The following is a 14,567-nucleotide window of genomic DNA, read 5'->3' on the forward strand; positions in this document are numbered from 1 at the left end:
TCTATCCAGTCCCCCCCACACCCCACACACACCCTATATCTATCCCTTCCGGAGGACAGGCCTCCAGTTGATATCAAATCAGCCCAGCTCCATTGAACTCAGCGGGGAGTCCTGATGTGCACTGGATGAGGCTCTGTCCCTGCTGCTCTCTTTATCAGCGCCGGCTTCCTGCTAGTTATGGCCTGTGCCCTCCTCCCATGTGAGGTGACCTGCACTCAAAGCCAGATCAAGGCAACCCAGGCTCCTGTGCGCACTGCCGTGGGGCCCTGTGGTGCATGGCCCTGCTCGCTACTTGGCGTTGTGGTGGTGGGGTTTCTCCCTCCTAATGGGGTGCGGGCAGTAGCATAGCCCCCTCCTGCAGGCACAGCAGTAAGGGTTCCCCCAACTCTGAAGAGGCAGAGTTGACAGCAGGGGAGCCCCCAAGAGTTATTCCAGTGGATGGGGCGTGTCTATTTGGGAGGAAGGGAGTTGGGACCACTACACTCTTCTCCTGCCCCACACAAACAGTCTTCTGCTGGGGTGGCATTGGCTGGGCCCCCCCAGAGCAGCGGGGCTGGGTGTTAACACTCCACTGAGATGTAGACAGCGGTGAAAGTAACTTACAGGACTTATGGGTACTGCTGGAGTCCTGAGGGGGGCGTGGCCTCATCTGGAAGAGGCGTGGCTTCTCAAGATTTAAAGGCCCTGGGGCACCAGCTGTGGCTGGGAGACTAAGAGCCTTTAAATCAATCAGGGGCTCCCAGCTGAAGAGGTGGCTGGGAGCCCTCAGGGGCAAATTAAAGGGCCCGAGGCTCCGGCAGCCGGGGGAGCCCGGAGCTTTGCGGGGCTGGGGCAGGGATTTAAAGGGCCCAGATCTCCTGCCACTGAGGGGAGCCCGGAGCCCTTTAAATCCTGGCCCCAGCCCGGCTGCCAGAGCCGTGGCCAGGATTCAAAGGGCTCTGGGCTACCCGCAGCCGCGGGCAGTCCAGAGTCCTTTCAATCCCCGCCATGGAAACTGGTGCGGTCCAGCACGGTGTACTGGCTCTTGCTGGTACGCCGTACCGGACTGGACTGGCTTACTTTCACCTCTGGATGTAGAGGACAGTTCACCCTATTGTTTCAGGCTGTCTGCAGGCTCAGGCAGACACCATGGCATTGGTTGACTGCAGGTCACGCTTCCAAACTTTTCTCCACAACCATGAGGACTCAAAACCTTTTTTTAAGAAAACCAAGATTCTCACATCATCACATGACTCCAAGACCTGGTGCCAGGCATGGGCCTATTGTGTCTATGAATTTAATCCAGTCTAGCTTGCATGGTGTCACCTACCTGCTGCTCACTAATCCCGCCACCAGGACTATTTCTATCAAACGGGCACCATTTCTGATCAACACTGCCTGCCCTTTCTCTGCCCTTCCCTATAGAATTTCCTCCTCCAAATGACATCTGTCTGATAGGCAACATTCAGGCCCGAACCTATGACAGATTGGCAACCTGATGTTTTGTAACCTGCCTGGACTAAGAAGTTATAATGCAGGCTGTAGAGTCATAATGGAGTAGCACTGAGGTTTCCCTTTTGTGTTGAGCCCTGATATGTTGCGAGGGGTTGGACCTTAAATCATGATTTAGAGAAAACATATTTAGGGTCACTTTTAGGGGTGTCAGAGTGGTAGCCGTGTTAGTCTGGATCAGCAAAACCAATGAGGAGTCCTTGTAGCACTTTTAGAGACTAACAAATTTATTTGGGCATAAGCTTTCGTGCGTTGTAACGCACTTCAGGTGCATGGAGTGGAAAATACAGTAGCAGGTATATATACACAGTACATGAAAAGATGGGAGTTGCCTTAGCAAGTGGGGGGGTCAGTGCTAACGTGACAATGACATTAAAGTGGAATTATTCCTTGTCCCTTCTGAGCCCTGTATACCTGCTCTGGCTACTGGCACTTTGCAGGCAGATGGATAAAAGAAATAGCGCCAGCAAATGTTTTTAAATTCTCCAAATTGTTCCTAAGAATAATCTGGCTGTGACATATGCGCCATATAAGCTCGTGCTGGTTGAAAAAGTTTAGTGGGACAGTTTTCCGCCAGAAAATGCAGTTTAATTGAATCTGAAACATGTTGGGGGACCCTGTCAATTTTTATGACATTTTTAGACGGCAGTGTTTTGAAATCAGCCATTTTTACATTCTTGTTTCAATCATGTCAAAAGGGTTTTTGTGTCGATATGGGTTAAAAAACATTTTGTTTCAACTTTATAGTTTTTATTCTGTGTTGCCTTTTATAATATTAATTTTAACATATGTTATAATAATGCTTCAATGTTACTGAATGGAAATGTTTTAATCTTACTGAAATTAAGCTTTTCAATAGTTTTGACTAAACATTTTCTGGAATTTCCACTCTGTGGGAAACTTTGACATTTTTTTTTCCACCCTGACTTGGAATGGGGAAAAATCAAATTTGAAATGTTAGAATTTCCTGTGGGATGGGAATTCTATTTTCTGACTGGATCTAATATGCAGACTACCTGGGGCAGGGAGAGGTTGGAAGGTTTTACCAGTGCTCGTTTGGCATGATCCACATCCCTCACTCGAGTCTTCTGGCTAAGATGCCCCTCGATAAAAGCTGTCTATCATCCCATCATGGGCTCTCATGTTGTGCAGATTGGCTCTTTATCCACTCGTGTGTAATGCTGCTTCACAGCTCATTCTGAAGCATGTCGCTGACTTGGTGTGGTGAGATGGGCTGGCTCTGTCTTATTGTAGACATGCAGGTTGCTCCTGTGTACTATACCTATATGATAGCTTACCTGGCTTTCTCATGGCTGCACATTAAGCTTTGTACCTCTTGATGTTTCACTCGTCTGAATGCATGAGCTGCACTCACACCTTGATATGTGATGCCTGTGTGTGTACGTGTGTGTACAGCTCTGTTCTATGGAGCTGCATGTGTCTGTCTCATCAGTCTCACTGCACAGACACCTCCGTCCTATCGCCTTCTCTTGATGTTACTGCTTTGTGTCGCTCCAGGTCTCATCCCTATGGTCTCTCCATATGTGCACATGTCTCTGTCAGAGGTGTGCAGAGTCAGGGATTTTAAGGTCAGACGGGATCATTAGGATAATCTAGTCTGATCTCCTGCACCACAGGGGGCTCAGAATTTCACCAGTGATTCCTGCACCAAGCCCATAAACCTGCAGTGCAGCTACAGCATATGTGTGTGAGACCGTCTGTCTGTCCCCCTACACTCCCTCTATCTATCTCCATCCACCCCGGCATCCATCCATCCCCATGCGCCCCCCCATCCATCCCTCTAATCTGGGTGCAGAGGCGCTGGAACAATTTCTATAGTGGGGGTGCTGCTGAGAGCCATTGAACCCAACGGTGACCCCTGTGAAGCCCCTTCCAGCCGGCACCCCCAGCTGTCTCCCGGGCTCGCGCCCCTACCTGGTTCGCTGCCGGGGTCCGAGCCGCCCGCAGGCAGGGCGAGCCCGGTCCCCGCTCTCTGCCCGCCGCTTCCCGGTCCGGCTCCCCGCTCCGCACCCGGTGGGGGGTCCCTGCTCCCCGCTGCCCGGACAGAGTGACCCGGGGAGCGGGCTGGGGCAGCCGGAGCCGGGCGTGGGGAGCGGGGCTGGGGCGGGCACTGATCGGGGGGGGCAGGGGCCGCGCTGGCCGCCCCCCCCAGCCTCTCTCCCCCTCCCAGGGCAGCAGCAGCCCAGCCGGCGTCAGCAGTTACGTGCGGGCTCCGGGAGCCCAGGGCGGTGCAGCGGGCTGGGCTCCGCCAGTGCAGGCGGCGCTGGAGCCGGGCAAAGCGGGGAGCCCGCGGCCGCCCCCCACCCACCGCCGGCCGGGCCGGGCCATGCGGCTGCTGCGCGTCGGGGGCTGAGCCGGGCGCCGTCGGGGTGGGAGGAGGAGAAGCGTCGAGCCGGGGGGGGGGCGCAGGGGGGTGATTTCGCCAATGCCACAATGGGCAGCGCTGCCGGTGCCGCCGGGGGTCCCTGCCGGAGACCTGCCCTGCTGCTGACCCTCGCCCTGATCCTCGCCGCCGGCCCGGGGGCTGCTCCCGGTAGGTACCCGCGGGGGGGAGTCTGGGGGTGCGTTTCATTCCCCGGGGATCCTTCCTCGTCCTGAGCCTCGCTCCGTGCAGGGATGCCGCACGGCCACGCCGAGCTGGGGCGGGGGGCCCCCAGAAATGGAGCCGATACTGCAAACATCGCTGTTTTGTATTGTAAAAAGGGAGGGGAGAATGTGGGGGGACATCCCCCTTCCCTCTGGCCATGATGGGGGGTCCCTCCCCCCTCGGCTATGTTGTGTGTGTGGGAAGAATGTGGGGGGGTCCCTCTCAGCCATGGAGCATGTGTGGGGGGAGGGGGACGAAGGTGGGGGGTCCCCCCCTTGGCCATAGTGCATGTGCGACCTGTAGGATGTGGGGTGGGGGGATGCGGTAGAGGGACATTGGGGTTGTACTGGGCGCATTTCCCCTCTTACCTTCCCCTCCACCCCCCAAAAAAGAATCAGGACCCTGGTTTATTTTGGAAGGATTTTTTTCTTTTTAAGCGCAGCAAGACACACAATCAGAGCCCCATCCCAGCGGAGCATTTCCCCAGGGTGATGGTGGAGCCTCTATCACCCACGACAGGATGGTTTTTCCCTAGCAGAGGGACTCCAGGAGTGATTTGGAGGGCAGTTCTCTGGCTGGCGCTATGTTGCGGGGGGCTACATGATCACAGCGGTCCCTTCTGGCTTGAGAATCTGTGATACAGCTCACGTCTCCGTGACCCAGTGAATTCGGTTTCAGGGGCCTTCGGCCTTGGGAAATAAGTCCCTTCTGTCCCCTTCCTCCAGTGAAAACGGCGATAGGAGCACGATTCTAATTGTGTATTTTTCAGTAGTAGCTGCATGAAAGGCGTGAATGGTCCCTATGATGATAACAGCCAGGAGGGCAGAGATTAGACTGCTGCCTGCTTTCACCAGTCCTGCAAAGGTTCACATGCCGGGGTAACCCCCCAAAATACACCCACTCCCCCAGTTCCTATTGGCTGCCTGTGCAGAGAGGGGATCTCCTCTTCAGCAGCGTTCTAGGGAGACAGGCAGGGATTTGGGTTAGACTAGGGGGAACACCCAGGCAGGAATGGAAAAATGAAGCCGGAGTGGGGAGGGGATGGAATTGGAACAAACTTTCCTATTTTATTCCCTGCAGCTGATGCTACTTTACTACACTTGAAATGTGGGGGGGGGGGGGAACCATGAATCAAAGAGATAGAGCGTGTGTGTGAGTGGGGAGTGTAGGAGAGAGATTGAGCGCAGACGAGGGCTTAATTTAGCAAATGCAGACGCTATTTTTACCGGGGTGTCTGTTGTTATGAAAACAATGATTTGTTTCAAAATGATGCCATGAACATTTGCCCCGGTGGGCGGGGAGTACCCTTTGGGCATGCAGAGGTGCTGGTTTATTTGCCATGTACATGCAGAGCACAGACACACACACAGAGCAGCGCATTCCTCCTTGTGATTTGCAGACCTGGCTTTAAAGCACAGCCTGACGCTTTTTCTTTCCTGTGTAATTTACTCTCTAGCGTCCAAAAGGTCCCCAGAGCACCAGAACACCACAGATGCCCCGGGGGCTGTCTGGGAGGCCCCTCCGTCACCCCCGGACAGTGGAAGGGAACAGGACCCCAAGAGCGGAGAGCTCCTGAGAAATGTCACTGGGGCAGGGGGAAATAGCTACACAGTGGAGCCCTCAGAGGCAGCCAGAGTGAAGGAATCCTGGAGAAAGACACCTGCTGATCTCCCCGGGCTGGCAGCAGAAGGCGTAGGCACAGCTGCTGCAGCTTCCGACCAAGTCAGCAGCCTTCCTGGAGCAGGGATCTCTGTACGGTATTATCTTGGCGGGATTAGCGAGGAGAGCAATGAATCATCGCTCTGTTTGGGATGCCCCAGGGGGGTTGACAGCCAGAGTGCCTGGCCCCCGAAGCCTTTGTTGGCTAAGGACAATGAGGGGGCCATGGAAGCCTCTTCAGCCGTGACTAGTGTGGCTTGGCCTGTGAATGGAGAGGCCATTGTTTTGGCATTAAGTGACACAAAGGGAGCGCCGGAGAGCACTGCCCTTGTCCCTGAGAGCCAGGAGGAGGCTGGGAGCGGAGACCAGCCTGCCAGAGCCTCTCCGGGCAATGTGTGGAACCCGGGAGCTTTCGTGGAGCTCATGGTCACCCCGCCTGCCTACCGGGTCCCCATGGAGATGGCGGGCGCAGCCAGCTCATCAGTAGGACCCGGCCTCAGCTCTGATTCACCCAAGATGGACCTGCTGCTGGAGGCCTTCAGGGAAGTGGTGCTGCAGCCCCCCACCCCGGATGGCCGTGCCCCTGAGCTGGGCACCCAGATGCAGAGCAGCGCAGGGCTGGCACAGGACTCAGCCCAGAAGGAGGAGCCCCTGGACCTGTGGCTGGCGTCGTCCAGCAGCTCCCCGGCCCAGGGGGCTCTAGGCCACACTGATCTAACCTGGCTCAATACTGAAGTGTCCCCGGGGCCCCAGTTGGCCATCACGACCCCTGTCAATGCTCTCAAGACCCCCGAGCCTCCCTCAGCTCAGTCGGTCTCCGAGATCATCGACATCGACTACTACGACCTCTTTGGTGGGGAGAGCCAAGGCAGGGGTGGGGGCCTGGAGGATTTCCCTGCCAGGGGCCCGGGGGGAGCAGACTCCCCCAAGAGGAAACTGGATGACAAGACGACGTCCTGGGCCATTCACGAGCTCTACGACGACTTCACGCCCTTCGACGAGTCTGACTTCTACCCCACCACCTCCTTCTACACGGACGGGGATGAGGATGGTGAAGATGATGAGCTGGATGAGGAGGAAGAGGAGGAGGATGGGGGTGGTGGGCTGGCCAGGGACCTGGAGGAAGAGAACTCCAAGCTGCCTACCCCGCTCACGCCCAAGATCCAGACCACAGTGCAGCAGGCCGAGCCCACCAGCCGCCGTTACGTCATCCCCCCGCTGCAGACCTTCATCGTCTCTGGGGGTGATGCCACCTCCAGACCTCGCCCAGCAGAGACCAGCAAGGACCTGAGCCAGTCGGCCATGGCGGCGGGACCTGGTGGCGAGAACGGGACCGAGTGCAGGAGTGGCTACGTCAGGCATAATAACTCCTGCAAGTCCGTGTGTGACATCTTCCCCAGCTACTGCCACAACGGGGGCCAGTGCTACCTCGTGGAGGGCCTGGGCGCTTTCTGCAGGTAAGCACCAACACCTGGGCTGCGAGGAGGTGCCTGAGCCAGGCCCGAAAGGGACTAGTGTGGTGGGAGGTCCAAAACTTACCATGCAACAATATTCTCTGGGGAGGGTCTCCCATGCAAACCGCATCCCCCGAATGCCTCCCAGAATCAGGCTGTGCAGTGGCAGGTCGTGCAGGCAGGTTATGATCGGGGAGGGGTGCGGGGTTTAACAGGCCAAGCTCAGGGGAGAATGGAAGCGTTTTCAGCTGCGATTCGAATGGAGGCAGGAAGAGGCTGTTCCAGTGTGCAGAGGAGAAGAGATTAGTGTCACCAGTTCTCTAGATTTTGGACCAAAATGCATGACACAGTTCGAGACATCCTGGACCAAACTGGGAGGCTGCATGGGCAGTATTCGCCCTACTATATCTCAAGTATTCAAAGCTCCGGTTTATTAAATTATAGCGAGTGTTTTCCCCTGAAGCAAGCTCCCCTCGATTGCCGTCACCCTCCTGTAGTCTCAGAGAGGTAGATCGTGTTGGGTGACTTAAGCCGGCTGATCAAAAGTTGAGAGAGGGAAGAGGCACCAGCAAAAATAAGGCCTGCTTGGGACCAGCATGGCAGCCTCCAGTTAATATTCTCTCTGAGGAACGTAGAGACCATGGCACAGAGAGGCAGGTGGCATTTGATGGGAGAAAATATATGAAAGGTTTTAATTGCTGTTGTTATCTGAGCATGCTTGAGTCTGCTTCTGCTCCCTACTTAAGCTAGCCATTACCAGCCTGCCTGATCATCTCCCAGGCTCACAACCCCCCTGCGAAAAAGGTCAGTGCTGTTACCCACGTGGTACAGATGGGAAACTGAGACACAGAGTGGTTAAGTGACTTGTCCAAGGGGACACTGGAAATCTGTGTCAGAGCAGGGAATGGAACACCAGTTTCTCAAGTCCTAGACTAGGGTCCTAACCACTGGGCCATCCTTCCCCTTAGGCACTCTCGTGTAAATCTGGAGTAACTCCATTGTGAGATCCGAACCCCACTGCCTGCATATATTGATATGTTCCCATTGTGATGGAAGTTTTGACCCTTGGATGCTGGAGTGTGGAGATTGGGGCAGAGGGGGGCAAAGAGAAGAGAGATGCAATCACTGAGGTGAGAGAAGGGGAGGGCAGGGGTGTGGATGGCCTCTGAGGTGCAGCCATCAGGGGGAGGGACGGGGGGGACCTGCCAGAGCGAAGTTGCAGGTATCGCCAGACAGTTTTGTAGACATGAGAGGTGATTTAATTTCCAGAGAGTTTTAGCATTTGATTCGTTCTTCCTGAATGCACCGTCCCTCCCGCCTCGTGTGTAATGCAGGGAAGTGCTGGGTACTGCCTTGTGCGTGGTGATGGATGCACTGGGAGCTGCCATTACAGCCCCCGCCCCCAGGGCTGGTGCAACCATTTAGGTGATCCAGGCGGTTGCCGAGGGCGCTAGGATTTGGGGGCGCCATGTTCTTCGACAGCGACCGCGGCGGCCGGATCTTTGGCCGCCCCAGTCACTGCCAGCATTTAGGCAGAGGGAGCTGGGGCAGGGGAGCGAGGGGAGGGCCACCTGCAGCAAGTAAGGGGGGGGCAGATGCAGGGGAACTCCCCACCCCAGCTCACCCCTGCCCTGCCTCCTCCCCGACCACGCCGTGGCTGCTTCACCTAAGCTGATTGGCGCTGCAAGCCTGGGAGGCGGGCGAAGTGAAGCAGCGACGGCGTGCTTGGGGTGGAGATGGAGCTGGGGGGAGTGCCTCAGGGTAGGGGGTGGGGAGCTGCCGCGGGAGGGGACGCCTCAGGGCGGGGGAGGGAGCTGCCTCGGGGGGGGGAGCGCCTCAGAGTGGGAGCGTGGGGGGGAGCGCAAGGTGGAAGTTTCTCCTAGGGCGCGAAACATCCTTGCTCCGGCCCTGCCCCCACCCGGGCAGGAGCTAGCATGGTTCTGCTCCCAGCGGGACGGGAGCTCAGATGACAGAACAGCCCAGTGCAAGTGCTCTTGGGTTGCATTTCTGTTGGGCTCTGCATGGAGCGGGTTGTCCAGAGGGGTCATGGATTAGCAGGGCTGCTGTCCCAGCTCACTGGTGCTGTCAGATAGGGGCTTTCTTTGAGGGAATTTTCAGGTGTCTTCTCTTCTCTTCCTTATTCCGTGTTCAGCACCATAGCTTCTGAGTCCTTTCCGGTGGGGCAATAAGCGACATGACCAACCTCTGTCCTGTGCAGTTTGCTCTATCTCATCCTCTCTCGCAGCAGAGAATTGTGTGTTTTGGCAGGGTGGTGTTCACACTGCTCTGTGTTTATATAGAGAAGGACTGGTTGGAGCAGGGTGACTGGCTGCCTGCCTCTCTGGGAGGAGGTTTGTGGTGGCCTTTAGTTGGTTCCACATGCTCGGCCCAGCCCTGGCACGAGCTCTGTCTCTCACACAGATGATCTGTGGCCGTTTGGTGCCTGAGGAGCAGAGCTGTCGACCGTGGCCCGAAATCTCAGCGCCTTAGGCTCTTTTGATATGCTGGGCCCAGGCCAGGGAGCTCTTTGAAGATAAGGATCGAGACCTGGATCTAGGCTTGAGGTTCTGTGAGAAGCCAGCGTGGTGTGTGGAGGACATGTTCATAGAGCCATCCATTCCAAGGCCAAAAGGGACCACTGCAATCATAGAGTCTGACCTCCTGTATGCTGCCGGCCAGTGAACTCCCCCCGAATAGTTCCTAGAGCAGATCTTTAGAAAGCCCTCCAGGCTTGAGTTAAAAACTGCTTCCACTTCCCCGCTATGTCAGGTCGTCTTTTTAGCCAATGCTTCATCGTCTGTTGTGGGCTTGTGGCTTTTTGAGCATCCAGTAAAGCGTTCTCAAACCGTTCCCAATTATCGTTCACATTTTGCTGATTACGTTCTTCCTCCCAGCTGATGTGGCTAATGATTGTTTTCGGTGTTATGACGTTGGCCCTTTTGAAGCCCCACATGTGTATATGTCACTGGTTTGGACTTTATTCTGTTTGCGCGTTATAAATGTGATCAAGTTGTGATCACTTCTATGTAACCCACCATGAATTTTTAGTTCTGTGATCTGTTCCTCTTTGTCTGTCAAGGTGAGATCTATTATTGAATTGCCCTGTGTCTTTTGGTGAGGGTGGGGAGTGATAGAGCCTCCAAGCCACAAGATTGGGGTGACCCAGGACCCATGAGGGGCAGAGCCACATCCCGACCTCATGAACAGTATCACAGCCTGCTGCACCGCCCCGCCTGCTCTTTAACCCCCTGGGCATTTTGCTCATGGCCAGGCTGATCTCTGCCTTCAGAAGTGGGTTAGTTACAGCAGCTACCATGGGGCTGCCACAGTAGCAGGTGCTTAGTGGCTATGGCTGAGCGCAGGGGAAACTGGGTGTCTGTCCAGGCTTAGGAAATACCAGGAGGAATTTGTATTGTGCCAGGTAAACCCTATCGGTCTGTCTGTCCGTCCATCTGTCCAGCCCCTCCTACTCTGTCGTTTTTGTATTAGCACCGATCACTGTGTGATCTGAGCACCACAGTTCTAGGGCAAATGCGAATGAAGCTGTCAGTAATAATGCTTAATAGCACTAATTTAACTCCCTCTATCTCTATCTCTTTCACGTTTCCCTCCCTTCTCTGTCTCTTGCCCTCTGCCTTTCCTCTCTCCCCCTTCCCCCGTCTCAGTGCCTCTCTTTCAAGCTCTGATTTGAAGGGGATCAGCTACTATCTGCAGTCAGCAGCAGTACAACAATTGGTGTTTTCCCAGGCACGCCTGTTGCCGATGTTCTGTGGCACCTGGCTGGGGGGAATTTCTTTTCCCTTCCCTGCTTGGCTCCTGGGGTTCTGGAGTCACTGACCATGATCCCTGTGGGCAGGAATCTCCCCGGGTCTCTCCGGGTGAGCCACTGGAGCTCCGCCAGCCTGTGCCTGGTGGGGCTGGCCTGCAAGCGGTGGTGCCGGAGGCTGTTCGGGGTGGCACACTACATGCAGACAGCTCTTGGCCTCTCAGAGCAGGGTGTGTGGCTACACTGGGTCCCCTCGCATCTGATAATCACACGACTCCCTCTTCTCCTGACCCCATGGCTGCTGATATCCACCCAGCTCTGCTAGCTGGCTCCAGGGGGCTCCTTCTCCCCGTTCCCCACCCTATCTTTGCTTCTCCCTGGCCTCTGCAGTACCATCCCTCTGTGGAGCTGCAGTGTCTGGCAGGGGGATGGGGCAGAAGAAGGCCCCTCTCCCCCGTCAGGCTGCATCATCCAGAAGGAAGGAGATGCCTGCTGGCGACTGGCCTTTTCCACCCCTCTCGTGCTCCCCGCTCAGACCTCATTGACAACGCTCGTTTGGGGACTGAGCTGAACTCTGGGTGACGCTGGGAAGGAGCTGGTGAGTGCCAAGCCCCAGAGCTCCTCTGCTCCCTTTGCTGCTCCCACAGAAGCCCTCCAGGAGCATGGATCCTGGCCCAGCCCCCTGTGGCTGGGGCAGCCGGTTCTATCCTTAGTAATCGAGAGGGCAGGCCAGGTCCTGAGTGCCGGCAGGGCAAGGATGGCGAGGGGGAAGGATTTCCCCATCCCTCCCTGCCCCCGCAGCGCTGCCTGGGCTTAGCGGAGTAGGAATTAGGTCAGTGCCACTCTGCTGAGATGTGCACTGTGATGCTCTCGTGTCTCTAATCGGCACTGGCAGATTGTGCTGCAGGAAAGCCAGGGCTGGCCATTGATGGACCACTGCCATATTCCCTGTGTGCACAGGAGGAGGCCATGCATGTAATATATGCCATGTATCCCTTGTGCACAGGGGGAGGCCATGTGTGTAATGCAGGGGGCGGCAACCTTTGAGAAGTGGGGTGCCAAGGCTTCATTTAGTTACTGTAATTTAAGGTTTCGCATGCCAGTAATATGTTTTACATCTACAGGGGCCGGCGGATTGAACCCCAGACTGGAAGTGGGCTGAGCGGGGCCGATGGCAGGACCCTGGCTGTCAGGGCCCAGCGAATGGAATCACAGACCAGCAGTGGGGGCGACAGACGGAACCCCAGACCAGCAGCGCGTTGAGCCGCTCAGCCCGCTGCGATCTGGGGTTCCATCCGCCAGCTCCTGCCAGCCGGGGTCCTGGCTGCCAGCCCCGCTCAGCCCGCTGCTGGCCCGGGGTTCTGTCCATCCAGGCCGGCAGTAGGCTGAGTGGGGCCGGTGGCTGGGACCCCGGCTAGCAGCAGAGTGCCACTACAAATCAGCTCACGTACCACCTTTAGCACACGTGCTGCAGGTTGTTGACCCCTGGTGTAATGTATGCCATGTATTCCGTGTGCACAGGGAATGTGTAAGGTATGCCATGTACAAAGCCACATATGTAACATACAACATATGTCCCATGTGCTAAGGAGGATGCCATGTGTGTAACGTTCAGTATGTACCCCATGTGCACAAGGGAAGGCCATGTGTACGAATGGCATGTACCCCATGTGCACTGGGAGGAGGACACCTGTGTAATGTACAGCGTGTACCTGGTGCACATGGGGAGGACAAGCGTGCTTCGTATGACACACACAATGTACATGTGCCCTGTGTGCAGATGTGAGAGGCCCCATTGTATATGAATTTAGAGACAAAGAGAATGGAATGTTATCTGGTGAATGTGAGTGGACTCCTGGGTAGAGGTAGGGTGACCAGACGTCCCGTAAAATCGGGACCATCCCAATATTTAGGTGGTTGTCCCATGTCCTGACCAATGTTTGGTCGGGACACAATTTGTCCTGATATTTCACTTCACCGGCGGCACTAGAGTTTTTTTAGGAAATGCTCAGGGAGGTAAGACAGGCTACAAAACCAGAAATCTCAGTAATAATGGGCTGACGTGCTGGGTCATTGCCTGACTGGACATGCAGCCTGTGCCTTAAGGGTTTGTGATTTATCAGGGGTGAGCCTCAGGCAGAGGTTGGGCATACCCTCATCCAGCACAGTGCTCTCTGAGGCAGACGGATGGCCTACTGGATTGGATGCCAGACGGGGCCTCGGGAGCCAGGGTTCGATTCCTGATTCAGCCAGAGATTCCCTGTGTGACCTTGGCCAAGTGACTTCCTCTGCCCTGGGCCTCAACTCACTGTGAAGTGGGGATGATGCTTCCCTCCCTCCTGGGGGGCAGTGAGGAGAAAATCCACTAACGAGCATGAGGGTCTCGGTTGCTACCAACAAGGGCCAGATGAGGACCTGGACAGGTGGCGCGATGTGGCAGGGGCACCCCTGCCAGGGAAAGCTTCCCTTGCCTCCCAGCACTAGATCAGAGGCAAGTCCGATTGGTCCCCATGTGGCTGAGCTGGAGGAGGTTTTCCACAGTGTGACCTGGGGCACAGCAGAGCTGATCTCCCAACAGCCCCAGTGAGATGTTTGACGTGTGTGGGGAGACATGTAATGCGGGAGGATGTTGCCTGGGCTCCAGCCACAGGCTGTGCCCACAGCATAGCCCAGCCCTATCTGTGGCAACCCTGGCTCGGCAACTCATTTTTTCAGCCCAGGCTAATGTCAAGTTATAACTGCAGGTCGAAGCAACTCCTGCTACTTCAAACTCCAAAGCCACTGCATTGTGTTCCCAAACCTGGCTGTTCACTTATATAATTGCCATCAATGTTCCCAGCATCAGTGCGGTCACTCATAGAAAAGCTGCACCACATGAAACACAGTGGTGAGGCCAATAATAGAACACACCTGATCTTGTAGCCTGCGAGAGCACTCGAGGGGTTATTACAGTAGAGGAACGAAAGGGCCTCCAGACCGATCCTGACACCAGCACATGGCTCAGCCATGCTCTGTAAGGTTTATTGAAGAAACAAGGCACCAAATCTCAGTCAAGCTCCCTCGTCCCCTGTATGATCGTTAGAATCCAGTGTGGGAAACAGCCTCTGGGTCCTATGTACTGACTCCAGAACTAACGCAAAAAACCCTCCAACTACTCTGAGCCCAAACTGTTCTTCATATTGGTGGGACACACCCAAATGCAATGGCCAGAGATCCCTTTTCTGCACAGCGCAGGCACTGGCGCCCTCCGCAGAGTTGTGCGTGTACATGCCAGAGCACATGGCGTGCCCCACAGGCTTAAGTGGAAAATGAGCAGGATGAGCCCCGGGGCCCGTGCAGAGGGGTTTGTTTTGCCTAAGCAGAGGAGCCAAACTGATTCCAGTTCCAAGTGAGAGCGAAGGGGAGAAACCTAGTGACCAAGGCCAGACTCCATAGGGGATGGAGAGCGACTGCAGATCCGTAGCGGAACCGACCTGGAGGGTCATGTACTGGAGCAGCTTCTCTCATCTAGAACGATGCTTTAGGATTCTACAGGCCCGGTCCCAGGCACTGCAGCTTGCAGGGAGGGTCACGCAGAGCCTAGGACTAT

General features: G+C 55.8%; 1 protein-coding gene across 1 annotated transcript in view; it reads left to right on the top strand.

Moving 5' to 3' along the window:
* Positions 1–3,936: 3,936 nt before the first annotated feature.
* Positions 3,937–14,567, top strand: part of CSPG5 (chondroitin sulfate proteoglycan 5) — a 34,899-nt gene continuing 24,268 nt past the window's right edge. The window contains exons 1-2 of the mRNA XM_050942543.1: positions 3,937–4,045; positions 5,556–7,215. Of these exons, the coding sequence (XP_050798500.1) occupies positions 3,946–4,045; positions 5,556–7,215 (1,760 nt within the window). The 5' untranslated portion in view covers positions 3,937–3,945. The remainder of the gene's footprint in view (positions 4,046–5,555; positions 7,216–14,567) is intronic.

Source organism: Gopherus flavomarginatus, chromosome 2 (genome assembly GCF_025201925.1).
Source record: "Gopherus flavomarginatus isolate rGopFla2 chromosome 2, rGopFla2.mat.asm, whole genome shotgun sequence".
NCBI lineage: Eukaryota > Metazoa > Chordata > Testudines > Testudinidae > Gopherus > Gopherus flavomarginatus.